The following is a 27,087-nucleotide window of genomic DNA, read 5'->3' on the forward strand; positions in this document are numbered from 1 at the left end:
CCAGCTGCCCACAATCTCCACCTTTCATGAGGTTAAAAAGCTGCTACCCTGGGGAGAGGAGCTCAAATTGTGCTGTGGACTTTGTTGAAGAGGAGTGAGTTAATCACCCTGCACTGGGGCAGAGCTTGGGCTAAATCCTGCTGGGATAGGGCTGGAAGCTGGGCTTAAGTAGGTCAGGCCTAAAAGTGGGGGATATAATCAAAACCCAAGGACACTGAATGGCCACTTGTCTCTGGATTTTATTGTGGGACTGGTTGTGTTTTCTATAAGTGCTGTTTAACAACATGAACAGACTGCGAACGACCCACTAGCAAGGGGCAAAAAGAGAGGTCCTCTTTCTCTGGTCTTACAAAGCTCTCTCTGGAGCAGCAGTGCCAGGCTTGCCAGGCAGGCAGAGCAGGGGTGAGACTGTGAAGGCAGCACTGGGAAAGTTCTGTCTCCCTCTGCAGACCCGCTTTGGGGAGCCTGGACCCTACCTCCAGGCCAGCTCTGGCAGGAGAGCAAGGAAAGGTGCTAGAAATGATTAGGAAGGGCCACATGCGCTGAGGGGGGGAGGACTTGGGTGGACATGGCAGAGCTGAGAGCAAATGGGCAGGACAGGAGAAACCTCAGGATCAGCTCTGTCCTTGTGGGAGGAAGGGCCAAGATGCTAAGAGCCATGCCTGGCAGTGTGGGAGGGTTCAGATAAGGGGTGACACTCTGGGGCTGTTACCAGCTCCTGCTGGGGCACACTGGTGCTGGCTGGCCTCTGTGCCAGTCCCTGCGGGAAGGAATTGCCAGCTGGATGGGAACAGCAGCAACTCCAGCACGGCCTGGCTGGTGTTGAGGGGCTGCGTGCCAGTGTCACCTCGGCACAGCGGGGTTCAGCTCATCTCAGGGCTGCTGCACAGCAGAAGAGATCCCCTGAGGGACACCCCCTTTCCTGGGTTATCTGAGGTGGCTGGCAGATCCCTGTGGATCTCTGTGCCCCACGTTGAAACCTTCTGCTTCTGACAAACTTCTGCCAGGCAGCCTTGCTCCTGCCTCGATGCAGCGGGAAGGTGATTTCTCGAAGTCCTTCCTGGCCCCACGCTGCTGTTTCCTCCCCTTTCCCCTTCCCCCCTCTCTTTCCTCCCACAGGGAAGAGGAAACAGGACAGTCCCATTAATAAAACTTTCACTCCTGGCTGCCCACAGCCTCAAGTAAGCGCCGCAGCTCTGGAGCGCTTCGGGAGGGTTTTCACACCAAGCGCAAAGGCGAGGAGCATGGGCTTTGTAAAACGAAGCTGGGACGGGCAGCCCGAACGTGCAGCGCCTGCCCTGGCAGGCGGCCATCTGGCACGGCTGGCTCACCGCTGGCGAGGCCGACACGGGCTGGCGGGGAGAGCGGGAGGGCGCGACAGCTGCGAGTGAGCGCCTCGGGACCCAGCGAGGAGACAGGAAAACTCCTTACGAGCTCTGCAGGGAACTGGGGTCAGCCCCAAGACCCCCGGGGAGAGCAGGGGACTGTCCCGGGCTGGGCAGTGGGGGCGGCCGAAGCAGTCCCCACAGCCCCGGCGTCCCCGGCCGAAGCAGAGCCCAGTGACCCATCACGAAGGCCCCGGGAGAACAGGCACCCCTGCCTCGTCACCTCGGGCAACCCGGGGGCGAGGGTGGGAGCACCCTGGAAGGCCCTGCAGCCCCCTTCTCCCGCACACGGCGCGACCCCCGGGCCGCGGGCCGGGCTCGGAGACACCCGTCAGGCCCGGGCCGAGCACGGCTGTGCTGCCACCTCCTGGCGCGGGAGCGAGTCCCGCCTCGCAGCGCGCTCTCCGCCCCGAGCGGGGAGGAGGTACGTCGGCCCCAAGCGGGTCCGGGTGCTGCCGCTGAGGCCGCGGCGGAGGCAGCGCCGGGCCCGGGGCGGCCGCGACTTGCCGGCAGCGGGACGCGAACCCGCCGAGCCCACCTCCCCCCGCCACCTCCTGTGGTGCGTCCCGCAAAGGGCTCCGGGCGCTTCCGGGCGCCTCTTGGCGGGAGCGGAAGTGGCGCTGCCCGGGTCCCTGTGTGGGTCGCACCGTCCCGGTGGCTGCGGAGCCGGCGCCGGTGGGTGAGCGCGGGACCGGCTCGGCTCGGCGCTGCTGCGTCCCCGTGGCGGCGCCTCGTCCCGCCCGTCCTCCCGCGGGCTTCCCGGGGCCCCGCCGCGGGGCTTCGGGCCGCGGGCTCGGCGTGCGTGGCCCCCGGGACCGGCCGGGTACAAGGCCCCGTTGTTGGGCCTGGGGGGGATGGGGAGGCGGCTGCGGGGGGTGTGTATGTATATGTAGGTATATGTGTGTGTGTGTGTGTATATATATATGCGTGTATGCATGTAGATATATGTGTGTGTGTATATATATGCACACATATGCGTGTTTGTGCGTGTATGGGATAGCCCCCGCGGGAGGTGCACGTTAACCCCGGCCCCCCTGGTTTCCCCACCCACCCAGAGCTGGAGGGGACGGACAGGCCAGCGGCAGAGAAGGCCAGCAGGCAGGCGGAGAGATGGCGACGGGCGCAGACGTGCGGGACATCCTGGAGCTGGGCGGCGTAGAGTCGGAGAACACAGGCACCATCAACAAAAAGGATATCATCAACTCGGATAAGGTGAACTGCGATGCTCTAAGGGGCCGCTGCTTGTTTTCTAGGCGCTGACTGACCTTGCATGTGGTGTCTGGGGTGAATATTGGAAAAAAGATAGAATAAAGCATGTTCCTACTATAGTCCATTTATTTTTGGGCTTCCTAGGAGTATCTGGAGATGCCTGGAGGGCCCCACTCCTGGGTTCCTGGATTCTTAGTTAACTGTGCTGTGGCATTTGGGGTGGTATTTAAGCTGGAGCTGTGTAAGTGATGACCTGGTGAGCTGAGCCTGGCCCCAGGACATTTTTAGCTATTTCTAAAATTCCCGTTATGTGGAGTAAGTGTGAGGCGTGTTTACCATCTAGCCCCCAAGCAGATGGAAATAATATAATACAGTCCTGTTTTAGAAGGAAAAAACATCTGACTTGATTGAACGGTAAATGTCTTCAAACCATGGGAGCAGTCCCCATGTGGGGAAGGTGTGTGGCTGGGGTTTGGGAGAAATGGGATGTGTTGCCTGTGGGAATGTGGGCAAGTTGGTAAGCTCTGTTAAGGATGTATGCCATCATGTCCTGCGTTCTGTATTGTAATACGCTACGGTATGTTGTTGCCTTCTGTATTTTAAATTCGGGTAAGCTCTTGGCTGTCCCATGCTTTGCAAGGTGTTGGGAAGATTGATTCACGAGTAGTTTTGAGATGCGGAGGTGCTTGGAAATGAGCTGGGGGAGGTGAAATCCCCAAGAGCTGTCTGGTACAGAGATGGTCTGATTTGGAGTAAAGCCTGTGGATTTGTTTTAAAAAAAACCAAACACCAAACCAAAACCAAACATATGCAACCACCCCATCCCTGAAAGTACTTCCTGACTGTCTTTGCCCCCACTGAAATGTTTGTCTCTGAAGAGAAGCACAGTGGTTTCATGACTGCCTTGCTGGGGATAGGACACATAGTATAATTGGCGTAATGGAAAACTGATGAGTTTCAGTAATTTAAAGGCTGAAATGTTAAAATCACCAGTTATCGGCTGTGTTGGTGAATAGTGTGTCCGGTGAGCAGTTTGTTGGCTGGATTCAGCCCGCAATGTTGTGCTGCTGAGTGTTTGGAGTTGCGAGTTCTTTGATTTAGATTCATTTGTCTGTTAGCTAGCAGAGAGCTGAAGGAGTACTGGTGGCTGTCTGTCTCTCTTTTTGCAGCAGAGAATAAGATGGATTTCTCCTCAAATTTACAGTAGTGGAAAGAGAGAGGAAGGGAATATGCAGTGAGAGGTTTTGGGATAGGAGTGCAGGAGGCCATTTGCGGCTGTGAGTGAAACATTCTGAATTTCTACAAAGTACAGAAACTAAATCAAACCAAAGGTATTGCGTGGAGAGAGCAAAATTGCTAATAACAGCACAGCACTTGCTCAGGAAATGGATCTATTCTCAATTAGAAAAGTGTCCTGGTTTTGGCTGGGATAGAGTTAATTTTCCTTGTAGTAGCTGGTACAGTGTTATGTTTTGGATTCAGTATGAGAAGAATGTTGATAACACACTGATGTTTTCAGTTGTTGCTAAGTAATGTTTAGACTAAGTCAAGGATTTTTCAGCTTCTCATGCCCAGCCAGCAAGAAGGCTGGAGGGGCACAAGAAGTTGGGAGGGGACACAGCCAGGACAGCTGACCCAAACTGGCCAAAGGGGTATTCCATACCATGTGACGTCATGCCCAGTATATAAACTGGCAGGAGTTCACCTCGGGGCGGGGGGGGATCGCTGCTCAGGATCAAAGTCGGCATTAGTTGGCGAGTGGTGAGTAATTGCATTGTGCATCACTTGTTTTGTATGTTCCAATCCTTTTATTATTATTGTCATTTTATTATTATTATTATTATTATCATCATCATCATTATTAGTTTCTTCCTTTCTCTTCTATTAAACTGTTCTTATCTCAACCCATGAGTTTTACCTTTTTCCTTCCGATTCTCCCTCCCATCCCACTGGGTTGGGGGAAAGTGAGTGAGTGGCTGCATGGTGCTTAGTTGCTGGCTGGGGTTAAACTATGACAAAAAGAAACAGATTGATGTCTTTAAATCACAAGAGAACTGTGAAGTACTTTCCAGTCCATTAGTGACTGAGAATGTTAAAATAAAAATTACTAGGCATAAAAACATTTAAATCAGCAGGACCAAGTAATTTGTTCTCAACTCCTAAAAGAGCTGGCTGAGCTGATCTCTGGCCTGCTGATATTAACTTTTAATAAATCTGGGAACTTTGGGGGAATTCCAGAAGCCTGTGTTCAAACAGGGTGCGTGGTGACCCATGGGTAACTGCGTTGGTTGGCCTTACATTGCTCCTGGGCAAAGTGATGGACACGTTAGGAGAAAGGTGTTTGATTAGGAGTGAAAAGGTGCTAATATAATGAATGTCTGTCATGAAGTTTTATGGAAAGTAGTTGTAGTCCAAGCTGATAGATTATTATTTTTTTAATGGGATTTTGAATTTGCTTGATAAAGGTGACTATGGATTTAATACAATTTATGATACAGTGTTAGTTTTACTACTGCAAAATATTCTGATTTAAAAGTTGGTAGCAATATGGTAAACAAGTACTTAAAAGCAGTGACATGGCTAGTAGTAATAAAGATGGTACAGTTAGACCAAATGCTCTGGACTACTGGGTAAACTTGGCCCACTTAAATAAAGTGTACCTTGTTAATGTGGCTGTTACTGTATCTACCTGAATCCAAAGCAGGTTACTTTATAAACTTGTATATGTGATATGAAGTGGACTGTGTCTTAGAAACCATCAGTTCTGACAAGGTTTTAGGGGCCAGATTGAGTTGTCTACACTGAACAACTAGTATGAAGAAACTACATTAAAAAGAGTTACTTGCTGTATAAATGGGAGAGCGGAGCTGGGAACGGGGGGTTTACTTTTGTAGGTGATACCAGTAGTTTTGACGTGGGGCTACTGCAAGGACTTGATCACAACTGGTAAAAACTGAAGTTGCTGCAGAACAAAGTGACAAAAACTAAGAGAGGGTGGGAAGACGTTTCTTACTATCTTCTCTAAAAGGTAGAGAATCACTTAATTAAATGCATTAATACCCTCACGTGAGGACCATGCTTACCTAGTAAAAAAACACTTAGTGCACCAGCCCCTGAAAATTACAGCCAGGTGTTCAACTTAGAATTTAAGTGTGTGTTATCAGCAACAAGAATTGTCTGAGTACTGGTGAGTGCTATCACTGAAAGTGGGCACATTTTGTCTGTCAGTGTCTTCCACCAGGAACAGGCACTTTCCTGGAGAAATTTGAGGTGTCTAAAACCAGATAAAAGTGAAAACCATCACAGGGCACCAGGTTATGTAGTTTAATGTTCCTTGGGATTGCTACTTCTGAATCTAAAATGCAATTCTTTTGTTTCAGAAAAAATCCAAGAAATCTTCAGAGACATTGACATTTAAGAGGCCAGAGGGAATGCACCGAGAAGTTTATGCACTCCTCTACTCTGACAAAAAGTAAGAGCTTATGGTCATCTGTGCAGGTTGTGGGGTAGCCTGGGCTTTTGGTGGCAGGGCAGCATCCTCTTGAAACCACAGACAGTCTCACTTCCCAGACTGATTTCCCTTTGTGCTTGGCCCATGCTCGTGCCCTTCTCTCTTAGACAGTCATGGACAGCGTCTGTCTTCTCTCTCCTAAATTTGAGGGGTTGGCGCTGTGTAGGAAATGAGTTAGGTACAGGCACAATAGTCTAGGGCAGACAAGGCAGTGTTCTTACCCTTCTGTATCTAATTCTCTTTTATTCGCAACTGGGAATAGCACCTGCTTTTATTTCTGCAAAAAGAGTTCTACTGCAGCCTGTATTTAGCTTGTTATGGATTGTGCCCTTGCCTCAAAGGTCTTTTGCATAGTTTGCTTTCCAGATGGTTCCGTTCAAACCCATCCGTGCTGTGTATTCTGTCCTCTGATGCTGGAAGCATTGCAGTCTGGGAAGTCCAAAACCTGGAATAAAGCTTAAACTCAGATTTTCCCACCCTAAACATCGTGGTGGCAGATCCCACTCTTGAGTCTGAAATCTCTTTGGGTTTGTGCTGGGCTGCTTCTAGCTTCTTGTCAGCCAGTGCTTTTCTCCACCACAGGGATGCACCTCCGCTGCTGCCAAGTGATACAACTCAGGGTTATCGAACAGTGAAAGCAAAACTGGGGTCAAAGAAAGTCCGGCCTTGGAAGTGGATGCCTTTTACCAACCCAGCAAGAAAAGATGGAGCAATGTTCTACCACTGGAGGAGAGCAGCAGAGGAAGGGAAGGACTACCCTTTTGCGAGGTTCAATAAAGTAAGTGGGAGCACTTTCAAACAAAAGTGTATAAATAGCAGCTGGAATATAAATATTTATATTTAGCATATAAATAGCACCCTTTGGTCAGCTGCTTGAATGTCCAGACAGGAGGTTGGTTCTTTCAACAAGTGAAGGCTGAGTTAGATTTGGCAGCTGCATTTTAAATTGCAGCATGGCCTGCAGCCATGTGACCACGGACTATGATGTCTCCAAATCATTCAAACTAAGTGGGCTGGCTCAGTATGTGGTCAGAGTTCGCTAGAGCCCCCTGTGTTTCAGGTGTGCAGTCATTGATTTGGCAAGGAGGCACTATGCCATCTAATTCAGTTCCTAACCAACATCCTCCCCCTGATTACAGGCTCTGGATAGTAAAAGAGATTCTATTCCAAGTGAGACATTAAAGTCATAAGTCTTGTTATTTTGCCCAGTATGAAAAAAATTGCTTGAGCTTCACGGCCAAAAAGCTGGCTTGCAGCCTCTTGGCCGGATTCCAGCACAGATGCTGAATTGCGTTGCGTTCCCTCTGAAATTGCTCCTGTGGTATCAGTGTGGTGCAGTACCCTGTTCTTTGCATCTTACATTAAATTGTCACAATGTGTTGTTGTAATCTCCTGCTGTCTTTTGTCCCAGATGTATCTGCTTTGAGTGGTTGGGGCTTTCATGTGTATGCACAAAGAAAACTACATCAAGATTTATACTTCAAAGACAGAACCTCCAAAGTTAGGAAGGAGCAGAGTTAGGGTACCTCCCTAATGTAATTTAACCCCCTTCATGATGCAAATCTGAAGGGGAAAAAAAAAAGTACGTGCTAACATGATTCCACAAAAGCTCTGCTTGCGTATAACTGTATACAACATTTTAAGTTTGTAACCCACAGAGCATCAGCTCTAACAAAGCCTGGCTTCCTGCAGAGTTAAGTGGTTGGTTGACCTTATATGTAAGAAGGCTCAAGCTCTGACTGATGCTTTTCCTCTTGCTGGGACATTGGTAAGAGCCTCCTGTGGTATCTCTTCTCTGATGTCTAGGGTGGAAGTCTGAAGCATGACTCACTTAGTTGAGGCACCTACCTAGCTGTCTGAGTGAAACTTTGGGAGTGTAATTGTCTCTAAGACTCTACTGCTGTAACATGTTTTGGCTGAGTTCAACCAAGTTTATCAGAGGGGGCCATACATGGGTGTTGTAATAACATGATTCTCGTTTCCTTAACTTTATCATGTACTGTGAATTGACAGACAGAAGAGCCTTCAGCAAGACTGCAACCTTTAGATTAGTGGTGCAGACCTCTGCACATGCACAATTACATAATATTAGGAGCAAGTTGTTATCCTTGTGGATCTGTGGTTGAGAGGGTAGAAGGTACTGATGAGTAGTTTTGCAGATATTTGCTATGTCAGAGGAATTTTATTTACTTTTCCAGACTCTTCTGTAGGTTCCTTCTCACATACTTGATACTTGATACCTGTGCCTGAATCTCTCGCTCCCCTTGGCATGAGCCCATTTTCCTGTGTAGTCTGTCCTATTGGTCGCTCAAGCTCTTTAACCTGGCTCCTGCGTCACTGCTCAGTAGCTTTGCCTTTTCTCCGTGCTTTCAGTCTCCAGACAAAATCCCTCCTCTTCATTGTGAGATCCAAAATGTAAACTTAGGTTTCACGGTGTACACTGAGCCTTGATCCAGGGTGTGAAATAGGAATATAAAAGCAGCTTCACTGGTGTCAGAGCAAAGGCCTCTCTCAGCCGATATTCTGTTTCTGGCTACCATTAGTAAAGGCTTAGAGAAAGAGCATGAGAATGGGGTAAATATAGAGCTTTTTTTCCTAGCTTCTGGTGGTCTTTGGCTTAAGGATTTCTTAACTTGGAATTTGTGTTTAATAATTCTTGCTAGGTACGTTCAGGGCAGAAAGCTGCTTTGTGAATATCCCATGGTAAGGAGTTTTTCAGGTTAATTTTGTATGGTGTGCAAAGGTGCTTTCTTCTGTTCGTTTTAAACTGCTGCCTTGGGGTTTCATTTAGTGTCTCTGAGATCTTGTGTTACATGATGTAGCAAACTGTCCTTGCTATGTACTGTGTTTTCTGTAATTTGACATACATCTGCCCTTTTGTGCCCTGTCTCACCCTTGTTGTTCTCAGATATCCTTTCTTTTGAAATGGGTGGACTAGGAGTGAGTGTTTCACTTATGGAAGCATGGTGGGTTTGTACATTGGCTGTGTTTCTCTTTATTTCCCTGATCATTTTTACTGTTCAGTTTGTCTTTTCACCACTACTAGGCATTGTGCTGATGTTTTCACAGAACTATCTCATGGCTCCAGGATCTTTCCTGAGCAGTTTCAGCTAATTTAATGCCCATCATTGTGTGAGTTTATAGTGTGAAATGTAGGACTGAGAGGGGTTTTCTGGGCCATTGAATCCTCTTCTTGGCTCTTTCAGGTCCTGCACCATCCAGTCCCTTTCATAAACTGATGAAGTTCCTTTTGAAAAGCACTTGGATTTTCCTGCCCCTATGCTTCCTTGGGAAGCTGTTCCAGACTGTCTCTGCTCCATTTCTCATTTCCAGGTTAAATTTTCCATGTTAAATTGGCATTTCTTTGCAAGCCAATTTCTTTGTCCTTATTTCAGTTGTTCTTTTCTTCCTGTGGGTATTCCTTTCATTCCATCTAGCATACTTGAAGCCTGCAGTCAGATTCCCTTTCAGACTTCATTTGCTAGGCTCCTTTCTCTTCCAGTCTGCTGTGGGAAGACAAGCTCGTCACCCCATTACTCATCCTCGTTGTTCTTCTCTGTACTTGTTCCCATTTCAGTTCATCTTTCCTGAACAGGGGTCAGTAGAGTTGTAGTTGGTATTCCTGCCAAGGTCTTGTGCAACTGAAACCCTGCCAGTTTCTGCTGGAAATCCCTCTCGGGGGGTCATATTTGCATTTTCATGGCCATGTTGCATTTGAACTTACAGTCATGCCGTGGTTGGGTCAAGCTTTCCACCTGATAAGTTCCCACCTTCTCACTTCTCCACAGTTCTCACCTGCGCAGCCATGAGTGGGGCTGAGGAAGTGTTTTGGGGACTGCTCTTTGCTCTTATCCCGTTCTCTTCTCTGGTCAGGCATCTGCCACCTTCTCTTCCACCCACTGCAGAGGGCCCTGCTGGCTCTTTTCATGTATGTATGCTACTCTAGAAAATATTTTTTTTTCATGATGTACATAGGACATCCTTACGTGTCTAGTAAGATGGCTTTTCTCCTGGTGGAAGTGGTACTTGAAGGTTGAGGTGCAGTGCATCCCCAAGAGATATGCTTCACCTTTAAAGCTTCTGTGTCTAAGTGATGGAAGAAGGGCAGTAGACCTAAAGAGGCTGCTATTTGGAGGCTCAGAAATGCTCCTCTGAGCTGTATGGAGTTCATGAGGATGACTTTTCTGGTGTAGGACTCAGGAGGGCGTAGAGGTGTTGAAGCACGTGCATTGCTCGCATGCACAAGATGTTTTCTTGTGGAGGCAGGACCTCCTCAGGCTGAGCGAAGTTCTACTACAGGAGTGGTGGGAGGTGGTAAGGGAGGAAAGCACAGGCTTGTTTTCATTTTTGCTTTACCATGCGCTAGGAATTCCCCTAATACAGTAAGTATTTTTACTGTTCCTTTAGTAGTCATGTGACACTTGTGTTCTGGATAGAGCCCTTGCAGAGCAGTTCCAGGGTGGGGACAGTGGTGTGGGTTTGGCCTTTTAGGCACCTGGGACACTCAGAGTTGGACTGTCATTTGGCCCTGTGGCTCTGCTGGAGAAAGGGTGGATGAGGAAGGGAGGGACAAAGTTGTCTGCCAAGTTTATGGCCCTCAATTGTACAGCACCCAGCCTTTCATATCTTCATGGCACTGTCTGCACCGAACATGAAAGAAGTGGGTTGTGTGTCAAAGCAGAAGGTGTGCTAAAGGCTAGGAAGTACTGCTCCTTGCCTTTCCTGTTCTTCCCGTACAAGTAAGCGTGTCCCAAGCCAAGTAAAGATGACTGTCAAAGCAGTTTATGTCAAGGTATTGGTGCTATATGGGAGGAATGCAGGGAGGCTGGCTGAACCTTGTTTTCACTGTCATGCTAGCCTGATAATTTTGAAACCTATAGTCAGGATGTGGGTTGCTGACCTCTGCCTGTGTCAGCCACCTGAAATAGGTTTCAGCCTCCCAGGCAGTAGTTCCTCGTAGGCTCCCAAGAACGTCATGTTTGTGGCCCTGAGATCACACATTGCTCCTTATCAAGTCCCCTGCCTGCTCATCATGTTTCCTACCAGGACATGTTGCTCAGGGTCCTGGGAGTCCCCTTCCTGTCAGTGCACTGCTCTTGTTCTTGGCTCAAGTATCTCGGCCCTTACCAGCTGGCAGTGAGAAGGGCAGTGCTGCAAGAGAGCTACCATGTTTTTCTTTTCTCTGCATAGACAGTGCAGGTACCTGTCTACTCGGAGCAGGAGTACCAGATGTATCTCCATGATGATGCGTGGACCAAAGCTGAGACAGACCACCTCTTTGACCTGGCTCGGCGTTTTGATCTGCGCTTTGTAGTGATTCATGACCGCTATGATCACCAGCAGTTCAAGGTGAGTCCCGGGGGCCAAGGTGCTGCTAGCAAACTGCTGGTATGGCACGTGCAGGGCTTGCTGCACTGCAAAGACCAAATTACCCTTTATATCAACTTAATTAGGGGAAAATAATGAATTATTGGCAGCAAGGAATATTGAATTTCCAGCACAGGGCATTGCTGCTTGCTTAGTTTGTAATTAAATCCACTGTGACTTGTGCTCATTCCCTGTTGTGTTTTATTAGCAAGTTAGAAGGTTTGCCCCTGCCAGGAGAGCAACTCATTGTTCCTTGAAGATAAAGCAGCTGGGGAGTTTATCTGAGCAGCATAAGTGTCCTGGATTCCAGTCTAGGCCCTGGGAGGAGGATCTGCTAAGGTCCCTGGGGATTGGGATTTTTCCCTGGTGCTGCTCCTGACTTGTGGTCTGACCAGCTGCAGGTTTCTGTCATCTCTGCTGTGAAGCAGGGACTGTTAGTGGTCTGAAGATGCAGCCCTGGTGTCATGATCATAAATCTCCTGTAACTGCTGGTTCCATGCCTCCTGATGGCATGGGGGAATGATGTGACTCCTACAGAACAGCTCCAAATGCTGGAGCTTTTTGTTGCCCTCTGAAATGCTCATGTGAAGAGCCTGTGGCAAAGTGAAATAACAAGAGTCTGCCCAGCTGGGCAGTCCAAACACGTCCGGTGCTTGGAGTGAGGGAACACAGCTCAGACTCCCTGTAACAATGGGCAATGAATTGTCGTAGCTGATACCTTCTTGGTTATGACTTGAATGGCCATTGTTTGGATCAGCTCAGAGGAGGCCTCCTGTGCGTTTGTCACAGATTCCTGTTGGCAGGTTTTCTCCTCTCGAGACAACTATCTTTGCATCCTTTTATCTGGGAGTGCTTCACTGTTGTATTGTCTCTAACCCTCGGCTGTATTGTTGGACACTGGTGGGTGTTTTTAAAGCAGTAGCTGTGAATCCATGACACTTGATTCATGCAGTTCACTGAGAAACTCCCCCTTCCCTGTGGTTCCACCAGGACTGGCAAGGCTCCCTGCTGATCTTCCTCCCAGGCACTGTGTCTTATACCAAAGCTGACATCCTTCAGCCAGTGGTTCTTAGCTGGCTACTGCACAAGGTTTTGCTTGGTTCTTCCATAATGTTGTCCTCCTGTGATGTCTTCCACAGAAAAGATCAGTGGAGGACCTGAAGGAACGATATTATCACATCTGTGCCAAGCTGGCTAATATTCGTGCAGCTCCGGGCACAGACCTGAAAATCCCAGTCTTTGATGCTGGCCATGAGAGGCGAAGAAAGGAACAACTAGAAAGGCTGTACAACAGGACACCTGAGCAGGTAACTTGGGGAAGAGAGCATCACTGCTCCAAAAGATTTATGATAAGTTGAATCAGTAGGTGAGTGAAATAGACCAGAGGGTGGGAAAGGGAAAGAAAGACTGGACAAGAAAAGAGCAACACTTAAGTACTGCTTTTGTTGTTGAGTTCATGTCTTTCTAAGGGATACAAAAGGACAATAACTGAGAAACCTGATTATACAGGAGAGAGGGCTAGGTGAGCAGAGTTGTGGTCTCTGGTAACTGCTAACACCTTCTCTGTGACACTTACTGTACTAGTCCTCTGAATAGAAAGAAATTCTCAGATCAGTGTCCTTAGGAGTGCCCAAGTCCCATGGGCAGAGAATTATTTCCTTGAGAGTAAAAATCTTGCCAGAAAACATCAAAGACTGTAAATCCGCATGTTTAGTTCTCCTCTTTGTTGAAGCTGTGTAACGGTCCCAGGCTTTAGAGGTTAAGGAACTGTGTGTTCCCCAAAGGCTGAGGGAGAACATCCTTTTCTGTTAGTAGTTCCCTCTAATGACAAGTTCATATGTGTAATGACTCTGCTTGTCCCTCCCACGTTGACAGGTGTGCTGATACTAGGCATAGCTGCTCTAGGTTCTACATGCTATGTTTGAGGAGGGGAGCCAGATTTTCACAACACTGCATTTGCAACTACAGTATATTTGGGCTCTTTTACCATTCTATCTGTGCTCTTGGTCTCTTTGTCTGGAGGTGGGATTAAACATTTATGGATGCTGCTGAAAGGTGCATCATGGATGTTGTGATACAGTACCTGCCAGTTTGTAGACCGGCATTGCCATGGATGCAGGACAAGGCTATGAAGCATAATGTGCTCTGCAAATCCAAGATACTAGGCAGAGGAGCTTAAAGTTATTCCCAGGCTGGCCCAGAGCAGAGCTGTTATCGGTAGATGGCCCCCTTGCCTTGCTATGCCTCCCCTGCTGCTCTGATTGCCTTTACGTGCTCTGGTCTGCAGGTGGCAGAAGAAGAATACCTCATCCAGGAGCTCCGCAAAATCGAAACCAGGAAGAAAGAGAGAGAAAAGAGAACCCAAGACCTGCAGAAGCTTATCACAGCTGCTGACACCACCACTGAGCAGAGACGTGCCGAGCGCAAGGCTCCCAAGAAGAAGCTGCCACAGAAGAAGGAGACAGAGAAGCCTGTAAACATTTCTTTTTTTTTTTATTTTTTCCTTTCTTTCCTCAGCTTATGCTGTGGCTGGGTAACGTGTTTCCTTCAGCAATCCTACTGGGATCAGGCCCTCAGCTCTTCTGGGGGGAGTAGCTGCTGGCTGCCTTCTGGCAGATGCTTTTTTGGTTACATCTTTTGGAAGGCAGATTGGTCTAAGGCAGCCATTGTCAGAGTGCTCTGGTGTGCTCTCTGTCTCTCTCCTATTTGAAAAATGCTGGTTTAAGTCCTGTTTCCCTTTCCCTCCCTGAGAAATGGAATGAAATGATGCCAGCCATTCATGCCTTGTGGCAGGGAGAAGCATCCATCTCCCTGCTTCTCCCAAGTGGATTCTGGTACTGCTGTGCAGCGTTGTCCCACAAACCCATTGTCTTTCACCTGTCTTCTTTTTCTAGTCCAGGTTTCCCTTTCCTTCCCCACTCCTGGGTCTCAGCAGCATCTCCCCAAGCTCAATAGATGCTCCTCTCCAGATCCTCAGCTGTGATCGGAGCAGCCCTGCTGGGGGCCTCTTGTATTCTGGGAGCTATTGCTTCTTACTTCTCCCTGAGCTGAGCTAAAGTCTAAGGAGCCCAGAACACAGGTTTCAGTTCACATTTGATGTTACCTCAATTTCCCTTTCTGGAAAGAAGACGGCGTGGACTGAACTAAATTCAGCACCTTCAGTAGGAAAGGGCTGTTACAAAATCTCAGATGTTTCCAGTGAGACCCTGGGAATTCCTGTCCCTGCACCTTGTGAACAGAGAGCACTTGTGTCATTGTCCTCCAAAAGGGTCTGTGCAGGGAGGGGAGAGAAGCAGTGAATGCTAGACAGTTACTGCTTGATGAAGTGTGCCTAATGGCCACCACTTCCTTAAAACATTGTTTTGGGTCCCCCCGCCCCTCTACGTAATATCACTGGGCACTTTGTGTGCATTGAATTCCCTCGAGGGTTGATCTGGTAAGGCCAGGCATGGCTGGCATATCTCCCTTTAAAGAAAGCTGCTTGTTGTTGTTGGTAATGAAAAAAGGGTGGTGATGGAGAATGGGGCTGGAAAGATGCTGAGGATGCCAAGGTGAGGGAGTCCAGCCCTAAATATTGCCTGTTGGCTGGTGCCTGTCTGCAGGCATATAGTGGATAGGCACGCCAGGGTGGGCAGAGAAGCAGTTTCTGTTGTTGCACTAGCATCATTTCAACCATGACAGAGTCCATTAGGAGTCAATTACCAACTATAGCTGGGAAATGTTAAGAAAAAAATTGCATTTTAACTAAGAATTTGAATCGGGAGCTGCATCAGCATCATTTCAACAAAGGAAAATCATTTACCAAAGAGTCAATTGAGGTTGAAGCGTTTACAGCATGTACAGGCACGCAAGGCAAAAGAACCCATTTAATTGCTTATGCGCTGAGTGCAGTCAGAGTTGTCTCGGCTAAGCCAGCGATGCTGATTTACCCTCTGATTTACCCTCACTGCTTGTGTCAGGGTGTTCAGCAACAGGCGGGGGGGGGCAGAGTTCGGGGAGTCTGAAAGCCAGCCTTCATCCAAAGGAAGCAGAGAGGATTGGTTTTTGATTGCAGCCGCCTTTGTCTCTAATAATCCAAGCAGGGAGGCTACATCCTAACAAAGATGAAAGTGATCCCTACAAGTTCATGAGCCCTGTTGGTAGTTAGAGAATCCTTTTTCCACCATGGTCATGTTTAGAAATCTCTTCCTGGGGCCTCTATTGGACTGACCACAGGTAACTGAAAAAAATGTTAATGCCAGGCCATGCAGAGTGGTTTGCAAGGTGCCACCTCAAGACCAATACATAGAGATAGCTGATAGAGATGTGAGAGTCATTGGCAGGGAACTTGAGGAACTGAGTCACTGTCCTGCAGCATCTCTTATGATCTTGGGACAGCCCTGGTTGTCTCAGCCCTGTCTGGAATGAACAAAGAGCAAGCTGCAGAGCCTCTTTGCAGAGAAATGTGGGAGCAGCAAGGCAAAAGCCATCTCCAAAGAAATTGGGAGATTTCAGGTGACTCTTCCTTTTGGAAAACCGTGATTGAGCGTGCATTTTGCAGAGGTTGTGGCTATTCTTAGATTGAATCATGAGTATCACTGACCCATTCAGGGGACCCCACACCATTCAGTGCACAGGGCCCTGTAGATAGCCTGGTTTAATCATTTAAAAGTTTGCTCACCTTGTGCTTTGCTCAGCAGCACAGATTTTTAAGGGATTGCATTTATTTTTTTTCCATTTTGTTGAAATACAACTAAATGTTCTACTGTCTAGCAGCAGCAGCATTAGAAGTTTGCTGCCTTGTATTGCTATGCTTAAAATGTGAAGTGGGGAAGAAAGAAAACTGTCTAATGAATGGACATGGCAAAACATCTATAAACAGCAGGCCTCCCTGGAGGGGTGCAGTCCTTACATCCTCATTAGTGGGCTCATGTCTGTACAGATCAGAGGTTTCTCAGCTCATTCCTTAGAGGACTTGCAGTCAAAAGCCAAGATTTAGGGAAGTCCTGGGCTGTTTTGATCAGTGAAATGGGCCTAAGTTAGATAAGGGTGATATTGTGCAAATATGCATATGTTAGTGTAAGGAGTACCATTTAGGGTTAGGGTTCATGCTTGTGTGTATGGGTGTAAGGCTCTGCATAGAGCAGTGCATTTAAACCAACCAAACATAAATGCTTGCACTCTCCAGACATACTTTGAACTGGAGTATTTTTCTCAGTGCATTGCTTGGGATTTTCCCACTGAATCCCATTGCTTGGGATTTTCCTCTTGCCTCAGCTCTGACATGTGGCTGTGGCAGGTGGTTCTCTGTCATAGGAAACAGTGTTTCCCCTTCAGATAGTCTCTATATGAAATCTTGTATTTCCTGCATCAACACATCCTGTTTCGATCTCTTTCAGGCTGTTCCTGAGACTGCTGGCATCAAGTTTCCTGACTTCAAATCTGCAGGTGTCACGCTGCGAAGCCAGAGGGTAGGCTGTTGTCCTGGTCCCTTGGGACCTCTGTTAATGTCTTTCAGTCTGCCTGTCTGTCTCCTCATCTGTTCTCCTTTTATAGCTAAAGAAAGTCAAGTTCTTGCCTCTAAAATAAGAAAGGAATTCCATAAATGTGGAGACTCAGAAACCTGGAATGCTGGCTTGGTGAAAGCCAGCACATCGCCTTGCAGGGGCACCTGAACTTGCTGGTGTTTGTTACTGGTGTGCCCACTCTGCTGTTAGGCACATGTGACAGACCCAAATGGAGCTGTCTAGTCCAAACAGAGCTCACAGCCAAATGTAATAGGCCTCATAGAGCACTTGAATTAATAGATGAGAGGTGCTTTTAAGAACTGGATGTTCAGGTTGTGTCTTGGAAAAAAAGACACACACATAAACGCATAACAATTTTTAGGCTTCCTATTTCCATTATCTTCAGAAAATATTTTGGGAAAAAGCCCCTTTGTTCATTCTGTTGCACAGATATTCCTGAGAAAAGAACTTTCTTGCTGTTTTATCAGCAAGGCTAGACGCCTGTCTCGTAGCGACAGGTTTTGGGATACCAAGTAAGTTAAACCTGCCTGGCCGACTGAATGTTTTCAGAGGGGTTTTGACAGCAAAATCCTGTTTGCCCAGTACAAGTGCTTTTTTTTTTTTTTTCCTAGCCAAATAAAATAATCCTTAGTCGCTTTATCATAGCAAAGGTGGAGAAGTAGGTTCCTTGCCCAGCACCCTCACTTGGCATAGCAATTTTCTAGGTCACTTTTAAAGACTGTTTTATGGGATGTTCTTTTGATGTCAGAATAGTTTCAGATCTTGCTGGGAACACCCTGGGGCTGTTAACAGAAATGTGTTTAGGATCATGCTGCTTCGACATACGGGTGCATGTGCATGTTAGAGGCAGTATGCCTCAGCAAGGTCACTGCTGGGGGACCCCTTTAGTGTAGAGGTGCCACCATCTGCAGGCTACCTGTTTGAGTGAGGGGCTACAGCCTTGAGGAAGTCACAGGCAAGTGACAGGCAAGACTGTAGTGCATGTGTTGAGATTTATGGAGACGTGGCAGATGTGTTCTCTGGCACTAAGATAAATAGAGTAATTTATGGAGATTGATTTGGATTTTGAAAACTAATAAGTGATGGTTGATCTTTTCTATTTTTTTACCCCCTCTGGAAGAGAAGCTGAGCAATAACCTATCAGTGATGGAACCATCTGGCAAAGCCAGCAGCCTTTTTGTGTGCCAAACAGGCCATTCAGATCCCAGCCTTTTTGAAAATGGGTGCTACATGCTTCTCCCTGTTCTCTTTAATGCTCACAAAATGCAGTGATAAGCTGGGGCATGGCAGTGTGATTGAGCAACTTTCAGCTTGCAGTATCCAAGCTCCTGGGATGACCTAGAGCAACTTTCTGTGCTCTGCTTGAAATTTTTAAGGATATAAATACTGTTATTAGAAGCAATAGTGGTTTGTGAATTGAAAAAGATTGTAAATCACTGATCTAGGTGAAAAAACAACACTTTGTTGCTTGGAAATGTGAAACCTGCCTCCAACCCAGCAAAATGAATTCATTTGTGGCTTTTAGCCAGTCACCTGGCTTCCTTATTCAAGTCTTCTCTGTTTTTAATACGGGAGCTAATAGACTCACTTGCTTCACATATGGGTGATGGGGAGAATTAATTACATGAGGTCAGTACAGGCCTTTTGAACTGGTAGGAGAGGCTGAAGTGCTAAGTGGTATAGAGTTGACAATCCGTACTAATCCGAATTACGTTACTTGTGGGATTTATGTGGCAAACCCTCCACACGCCAGTGGTGTGGAATTGATAAGGGTGGGAGCTGATTAGGACTAAGTGCAGAATTGGGATGCTATTCTGGAAACTCGTAGTCTGGCAACATCCAGCATAAGATGTTTTGCCCTGAGCACATTGGAAAATGATTTCTAAAGGCTTGTGACATCCTGCAGTAAGTTCTTTTGCCTGTGGACCTAAAGGGTTCCTCACCTAAAGGCTTCTATTGTCCTCCTTTATTTTGTACTTTGCTACCGTGCTTTACGCCTTCATAGTTAGGCGAAGTTGGATTTTGCACTGAGATCATGGACTCAACCTCTGTCATGTGTGAAAAATGTACCGTATCATCCCCAGGATAATAGCACTTACTCTTTGATTAGAGATATTCTTTTTTTTTTTTTTCTGAGGATTTACAATTAGTCTGAAAACTTGAGTTAAAATTAATTTATAGAAATGAGTCCTTGAAGAAAAAGTTAGCAATCTGTATTCAACTTAATTTGTTCCCAGTAGTTTTTATGACAATAGGCCTGGCTTTTCAAATTCCCCCTGTTGTTAAAGCTTACAAAATCTTATGCACAGGCTGAATTTGAAGACTTTTTTTCCTCCTAGGATTAATGGTCACTTATGGCCATTATTCTTCATAACCGAAAGTTTCTCCTTCAGCAGACGCTGAAGAGTAATCTTCTCCAGTGAGTTCGACAAGCTGCCTTCTATCACAATGGCTTCAGTCTCCCATTGTTCTCCATGGGACTGTGGCCACAGGCAAAGAAGGCCACAGCCCCCGTGCCCTTGCTCTGCATGGGATTTCCCCTCTGCCTCCTGACAGCACAGACTGCAAGTTTCTGTAAGGCAGTAGAAAGCTAGGCATTATGAAAAGCTTCGTCTTAATTCAAGGCAGTGTATTGCCTTGGTGCCACTGAGAACAGGAGGCAGTAGTAGATGTTTTGGAAGGAGTAAGTCTTTCATGAGTTTCTTGAAAAGGAATTTTAGACCTTTGCCTTTGCTGTTAGTAAAACAGCGTTATGAAAATAACACCAGAAATGTATTATTAATCCTAAGCGTTACTTCTGGAAAACTTCCTGTTATACCAGGTCGGCTCAGCTGGGAGGGCAGACAGCCAAAGAGCCAGAGGAAATGAGAGATGGGTAGGTAATTTGTACAGGGAAAGGAGAGGAAGAGACTAAAGGGAAAGCAAGGAGCTAGGAGGAAGGAAAGCTTTGCTGAGGATCTGCCTGAAGGAAAGGAAAATGGAAGCTGTTGAACTTGAATCTTTTCCAGGACCCAGACAAACCAACAATAACCATGGTTGTGATCTAGGCATCGTGTTGCTTCTGTCGGGCAGAGCTGAGTTTGTTCTGAATTCACTGCGGTGTTTCTGTACCATGTCATGTTCAGCTTTCTTTTAAGTTTAACCTTTGTGTCTGACTTTATTGTGCTCGGAGCACTTGACTTTGGCATACATAACATCTCTTCAGTGTGTTTGAAGTTGCTCATCTTCTCTCTCAGCCTTATCTGCAAATTTTAAGTTATGGTTTCATTAATGCTGTTGAATTGGTGCAGCAGTGCTTTTAAGAAGGAAAGTAATGGATGGAAAAGTGTGGATGTTTGTCCCCACTCCTGCATGTTGAGGTATAAGTCCGTGTCCTTGCTCTGTTGTCACGGGTTTGGAAACAAAGGAACTAGAAGAGAATCGATTGAGTGATGTCTCATCTGGAAACAAAACAAAACTCTGTGATGAAAAGGAGTTTGTAGAGATGTCAGTCCGCAGAAAGGACTGAGGCATGCTCCAGCTTCGTCATTCAAAGCTGGCCACCTCCCCTCAGAAAAGGCTTCCAGCCAGCAGCCAGACTCCATCTGCTAACTGGGATCTTGTAGACAATTTACTAGCCGGCCCAATTAAAAAAGAAGTAGAGAAAGGAAAATTACAAGTACAGCTGTACTACCCATTGATTCAAATATTCACACTCACCAGCTTTTAAATATTTACTAGCCTGCTGAGCATTTTTTTTTAGCACTGATTAATGAGTAAGAATTTACTGTGGTTGCGGGGGGAATGTATGTGTGTGAGTTCTCTTCCATTTTATTTTTTTGGAGTGGGAACTGAGTGCTTACTACAGCTCCAAGGTGAATGATATTTCTAGAGGAAGATGGGGTTGTATGTATGTGTTTAGACATGTTTATTCTCCATATTTGATCTGACCCGCAATTAAATGGCCAAGCACGCCACCTGTTTACTCTGCATTGGAGGCTGTTGGCTCTGTTCCTTCCCTGTCATTAATGCAAACCCAGACCTCATCGGCTGTGAACATGTGAAACATCTGTCTGTCCTCCTGTGATCAATACTGTCCCTTCAGAGGTTCAGCTTTGGAAGCAGTTCCATAAAATATCAGTTATTTTTATTTGGATTTGATAAATTTAATTACTTGGAGCAATTAATAATTTATTTGTTTTGTATTGATTGCACTCCAAGGCATCCTGGCATCAATCTGATGGAGATCAGCACACCCTTATTAGGTAGGAAAGTTTTATGTTTCCAGATCTGAACATCCCATGGATTAGTTAGCTGAGATGTGCTTGTTGCTTCTGCTAGCAATTTTTCATTAGTGAAGTTGTATGTTTTGCACTCTACAAGAGAGTGGATGAGAGTAATTTCCATGGGGAGCCTGACAGAGGTGTGTAAGGAAAGTAGGAGTCTCATTTCTGTGAATAAAAGTTATGAACAAATGATGCAGGCTGGATCAAATTCATGTTGTGGCATTGCCATCTATTTGTTGTATTACATGCCCTTTAATTAGGGCCAAGAGAGTGCTGGTGCACTTCCTAATCAAACTCCTGCCTGTAGAGAATGAAATAAGATGAAAATATTGGAGTATTTATTTTTAAAGAGAACAGCAAAGGATGCAAAATCTTGGATGAACCAGAGAAGGTGAATCCAACACTTCTCCTCCTCCGTTCTCATACTTAGCTAAACTGAAAGGCAGTTAATGTTAAATTGCTGAAAGAAAATGCATCTGTCACCTTTTTCATGGAGCTCTTTGGTGTGGGAAAGCATCTGGACCAAAGCCTTAGTAGGCTCTCGGGTATAAAGAGAGCACTCTAGGTACAGTAATGGGGTCTTTTAAAATAAGTTGTAGTTCTGGAAAGGACACTCTGTGTTGCTACTTCTGTTGAATTGTCAGGTAACAAACAGTGTCTGTGCACTATGAGGCCTTGGAGACCTTTGTCTGCCAGTCCTGGACCGATTTGAGAAGCTTTTGCTACCTTTGTGTGCCCATAGTAACACAGTCTTAGGTGTCATTCATCAGGTAATCTGATTGTATGTAATTTGTGCAGAGCACCATATATATTACTTTTTTCTTTCATTAGCATAACCAATATAATGATTGGAGTGTAATTAGTCAGTGTGGTTTTTTGTATTTGTGTAAGTGTAGTTTCAGTTAAATTATTTAAGAGAAAGGCAACATCAATTCAAGACTAGATGCATGTTCTGCTACAATTTCTTGGATTTGTGTCTGATCTGGAAGTTTACATGATGTTCTTGTACTATGTGAAACTGTCCTAGGAGTTCCTTCTCCTGTGGCCTGCCTTAGGGCCCTCCCTGTGATTGTAGCACATTCTTCTGTGTTCTTGATTTGTTTCAGTCAGATGCAGCTCAGAGGCTGCAGCCACTTCCATTTCCTGCAGCCACTTCCATTTCCTGCAGCCACTTCCATTTCCTGCAGCCACTTCCATTTCCTGCAGCCACCTCTACAGGTCTTAGCTTGGTTTCCATGCCTATAGTGAGAGGCAGGGGTAGGACTCTCTGGGAATCTGCAGATCTCCTAAAGCAAAATAGTATGGTGTCATACTGGTAACGTGCTTTTGACATAAAACACCCTCCAGTAAAAATGTCCTGTGCAGTTCATTTCTGCACCATGTATTTTACTATTTTTCCCTACACAAACACTTCCTGTAGAAAGCTGACTTTTTCCAGGTTATCGGGCATTGTTTGTGTGGATTCCAAGTCATTCTCATTTTAGGCCACTTGTGCTCGGTCAAAGCAATCTGTACCCCCTTCCCAGGGGGGAAAGGGTGGGAAAGAGTAAAAACCCTGAAGACCTTGTTACCTGCACTGGTGAAAACCCATCATGCTGAGACATTGATGCTCCAGGACCTTCAGTTTCTTTAGGTAGTATCTCTTAGCTTTACCCCTTGAATCAGTGCTATACATGCATAACGAGGCATTAATGTTTATAGGATCAGTGAGCTGCTACTTTGCCATATACCTGAGTGTGCTGTGCTTCTCTGGAATCTGTTGGCCTCCCTCATCCTTGACAAAGCTTTCACTAGGTATATTTCTCTAACAAGTAAAACTGGTTTAATTTACTAGGAGGATTCAAATACAGAATTTATATTTTTGCACAATTGATTTGGTAATTTGTGAGGTATGTCTAACTTAAGTCCAAAAAACCCTCAGAAATAACCATTTACATAAGTTAATATAGAAATGTTTTCTTCTGAAAAGATTGGTTTATTTAGCATTAAGCCTAATTGATGGAGCAAGTTGATGGTCATGTGCCATCCCAGTGATTACTGTGTGTTGAATGTGTTACATAGCATAGTAGAGATGGCATAGCAGTATGACTCTTTATTTTTATCTGTCCTAAATCTTAGTCTGGCAGATGAGCAGGCACTGACGTAAGACACGGGGTCCATGGCTGTAAGCTGGGGTGGGGTGAAGCATGTATATTCATTGAGGCAGAGAATACCTGTGCAATTTCAAACTTTTCTAACTTTTGCATAGATACATTGCAATTGCCCATCTGCCTTCCATTGTAGCACTTTAGTTCTGAGCAGTTAAGCACTTCAGATTTCCAGAAATGTGCACGTTCATATCTGAAATTGAATTTCTCTGTTGGTTTTTTTTAAATTCCAGAGCTCTAAGGCTAAAGTACTTAATATGGTTCTTTCCTTCCTTGAGTCTTAAAACTTGCAGGAGCGGAGAGCCTCCCCTCCTGCAGAGTAGAGCCATGCAGCCGGGGAAACGTTGACCTTCTTTCCCCATCTTAAGCCAGAAAATGCAAAAAACATTATTCATCTGAAACTTTAGCACTCCTTCCCGGAAACCCACTAAGCAATTCAGTAGTCTAAAGATATCCATGAAGAAAGTGCCTAATGAGAAAGTTTTGTTGCTGCTGAAAACCATGAAGAAGGTAGTTTTCAATGTCAGTGAGCTGTATTATAATCCTGAACAACAATACTGGTGCTGGTGCATAAAACCACAGTTTATGGCTGTACAGACACAGGTCAGATGGTGTAGAGCTTTTAGGATTAACGGCTTTAGGACAGTCATATTGTTTAGGGTTGGGGAAGGTTGAGTTTAAGGAAAAGGTTGTCTTAAAATTGAATTAAAATGAAGTGCAGCGTCAGGGAGGGTACATGTGAAATATCCAAATAACTGTTGATTAATTTAAAAGACCTTGTATTTTGGTGATAGACCAAACAAAAGGTTTCAGCACAAAAGTGGGATTTTTTATTTTTTTTTTTTAAAGTTGTGAGCACCAGAAATGGAGCATTTATGAAGAAAGCGATAAATTGAGAGCAGGACATTTAAGATGACCACATAGATGTAATCACATGTGGGACCTAGCTGAATGTGTCTGTAGATTCTGCAGACCTTTTCCATTCCTGGTACAGCTCTCTGACAGTCTCTACCTGCCAGGTGGTGATGCTGTAAGACATAACAGGGGACTGTGTTGCAAGCTCTGCTATTACTTAGTCTTCATTACTCCTCCAAAATATACTCAAATACATTTACAACTATGCTTAAAAGTATTAGCATAAATCATGAAAACTGAATGGCGCACAAAAATAAATGAACCAAGTCTGTTTGGGGAGGCTATATCTTCAGTTATTTCTTATCATGTTTGTTCATTTAATGAATTTTGCCAATTAGCAATTAATTTGCAGTAGGTCTCCTAGTCATTAGTGTGAATTAGCAAGGTTTTGTTGGCGGAATGTCTCGAACATTAAATAAAAATCCTGTATCATTCAAAACCTCAAGGGTACTCTGCAGTGAGACCCTCTATAGAAATCGAACTGCTCAGGGCCACCCCCCAGTCTCTCAGTCCCTGCTGTGAAAGTGCAGTGGATGCTCTGTTCATCTATTTAAGCTGCATGGCCCAATTCCTGAGCAATGCCCTCCTCCTTCAGGGGAGAGCAGACCAGGTCAGTATGGGTATATTCTGTGCCTCTCAGGCCAAGTGCATGCCAGCAGAGGCTGTGTATCCCAGGATCAGGCAAGGCTCCTCTGCATAGGTAAGCTCTGGTATTGTGGCTTCACGGTGTTGATTCACACAATTTTCTGTAGCTCTTTATTTATTTTTCTCTTGGTACACGCAGTTCATGTGTTTAATGCAGGTTGTTTATGGCAAGGACAAAGGATTACAGTCCTTAAATCAAAGGCGACGTTGGTGTAATTATAAGCACAGGCTGGTGTTGCAAAGAGGGCTGTAGGGAGAGGCTGTCAAAGGAGAAGAGCATCCAAAATATAGTAACCTCAAAAATCCCGGCTAATCAGTTTTCTGACGGGAGCAATCTGTTTCCCAGGTATTATTATTATATGGGGACTTTAAAGATAATAAATAACAATAATAGTCTAGTATAAGGACGGAGAGAAAAGGGCAAATGCCATTCACCTCAGAAGCTGTGGTTGCTCACTGGAGTTCTCCGAGGAACGTAATTTTCCTCAGCCCCTGCAGAGGACTCGATCCATGACAACACCAAGAATGTCCCAGGAGCTGTGGTGTAAGCAACGAGATTGCCCTGAGTGGTGTTTTCATTAACACAGAGATATGGCCTGCAGAAACCACATATCCCAGCGCACGCATCTCGAGCCAGAGAGCTGTTCTCTGCCATTGGCTGGGACCTGTGGTCCCTGTGGATTGCCTTATGCCTCAGGAAAGAGGGCAGGTGATACACCACTTCCAGCACTCTGGTGTATCTCTGGACATCTACCAAAACAAAGAAGGGCTTGCTGAAGTAAGCTTGGGCTTATCAGAGTTGTACAGGGCATGAGGGCTTCTCTCCTGCAACAAGGCAGCCCAGCTAACGGACCCTGGCTAACAGATTATCAGCAGCATTTGAGTAATAGACTGCTCATTTAGTTTTAATACATTTTGCATAGAGAGCAATCAGCCTTCATCAGTCTTAGAGATGAATTGGCTTAGCCAGCTAAATTCTAAAGATATTAGTCCGACAGCAGCCACATAAATCATAACATTTTCTTAATGATGGTAAAATTAAAATATACTCTTGCTTTGAGAAACCAATGAAGCCTTCCTGTTTGCAGGCCAGATCCTCCTGCCTGAATTAAAAGGAAGCTTAATTGATGTGTTTTTAAACTAAACTCACAGCCCTGCTCCTCCTGAGCATCTCTAGTGTTCCTTTTTTTGAAGTTAAATTAATTTGTCCTGCCTCTCCCTGCTCCATCCTCTAATCTTCAGGAGTGTCAGTGAAGACCTTGGCTTGGTATTCATTGACCAGACTCCTGTGGGATGTGAGCAGGACATACACAGCATCACAGTTGAAGGCTTTGCCAGGTTAATTGTTTGTATTGCCCGTAGTTCCTTGAGCTAGTGGAAGTCTCCCAGGAGAAAAGCTTGTGCTCTTCCTCTAACCAACAAACCAAGACCTCCTGTCCGTCCACCTCGCCTAGCCAAACATGAACTTTTCCTATTTCTTGTCCTTTGTTCCTGAAGCTGGCTTGAAGTCCAGCATGCTTTTTCCAGCTGGTATTTAACAGAAGGGAATCCTCCCTTTAGCTAGAAAGACCGTGATGTCAGTGTTAGGGGCAGGGCTGAAGAAAGACTTTCAGCGCTGTGATAATCACATAAGTATTGTGTGTCCAGAGCTCTTCAATGAGGATATGTTGGGCTCTGTTAACTCTTTGTGTCGTACGAGTTAAGGATAGCATAGTCTGACTAGGTCAGCTCATACATCCCCCAGCTGAGGCAGAGCTGGGTACGTTGCCCATCTTAAATGTTCTGTGTGATTCTTTGTGGGGCAGAACAGTTCTCTGGACCAAGGTGTCTTGCTCTCGGGAATGTCTTCCTGATGCTCCAGGCTATCCATTCTGTCTCCTGCTGAGCTGTGCTAAGTGACCTTTCCTTCCTTGGCATCCCACTGCTAGCCTGCAGCATGGCACCCACCAAATAAACAGAACCATCTCCTGTCCCAGTGCTCTGGGCTGCCTTATCTTAGGGGTCTACCCTCTCCTCCTGCTTTTCAGCAGAGCCTGTGCAGGTAGTCTGTGCCGCAGAGCTCCTGGGAAAACCTATTTTAGTAAAGTTCTGCTCAAGTTAAGACTTTGGACCAAAGACTTGACTGAATTCCAAATA

The 27,087-nt window shown here is 45.8% G+C and overlaps 1 protein-coding gene across 5 annotated transcripts in view; it reads left to right on the top strand.

Annotated features, from left to right (window-relative positions):
• The first annotated feature begins 1,910 nt into the window (after positions 1-1,910).
• Positions 1,911-27,087, top strand: part of DMAP1 (DNA methyltransferase 1 associated protein 1) — a 41,325-nt gene continuing 16,148 nt past the window's right edge. For 2 of the 5 annotated variants that reach the window (XM_052800418.1, XM_052800417.1), the window contains exons 1-8: positions 1,912-2,060; positions 2,441-2,597; positions 5,975-6,066; positions 6,688-6,883; positions 11,296-11,454; positions 12,612-12,779; positions 13,760-13,945; positions 16,851-16,922. In XM_052800418.1, coding sequence (XP_052656378.1) covers positions 2,496-2,597; positions 5,975-6,066; positions 6,688-6,883; positions 11,296-11,454; positions 12,612-12,779; positions 13,760-13,945; positions 16,851-16,922 — 975 coding nt within the window. In that variant the 5' untranslated portion in view covers positions 1,912-2,060; positions 2,441-2,495. Of the gene's footprint in view, positions 2,065-2,088; positions 2,209-2,440; positions 2,598-5,974; positions 6,067-6,687; positions 6,884-11,295; positions 11,455-12,611; positions 12,780-13,759; positions 13,946-16,850; positions 16,923-27,087 lie in introns of those variants that run through there. The other 3 variants (XM_052800414.1, XM_052800415.1, XM_052800416.1) reach the window with 3 other exon arrangements.

The sequence above is a fragment of the Harpia harpyja genome, chromosome 11 (assembly GCF_026419915.1).
Source record: "Harpia harpyja isolate bHarHar1 chromosome 11, bHarHar1 primary haplotype, whole genome shotgun sequence".
NCBI lineage: Eukaryota > Metazoa > Chordata > Aves > Accipitriformes > Accipitridae > Harpia > Harpia harpyja.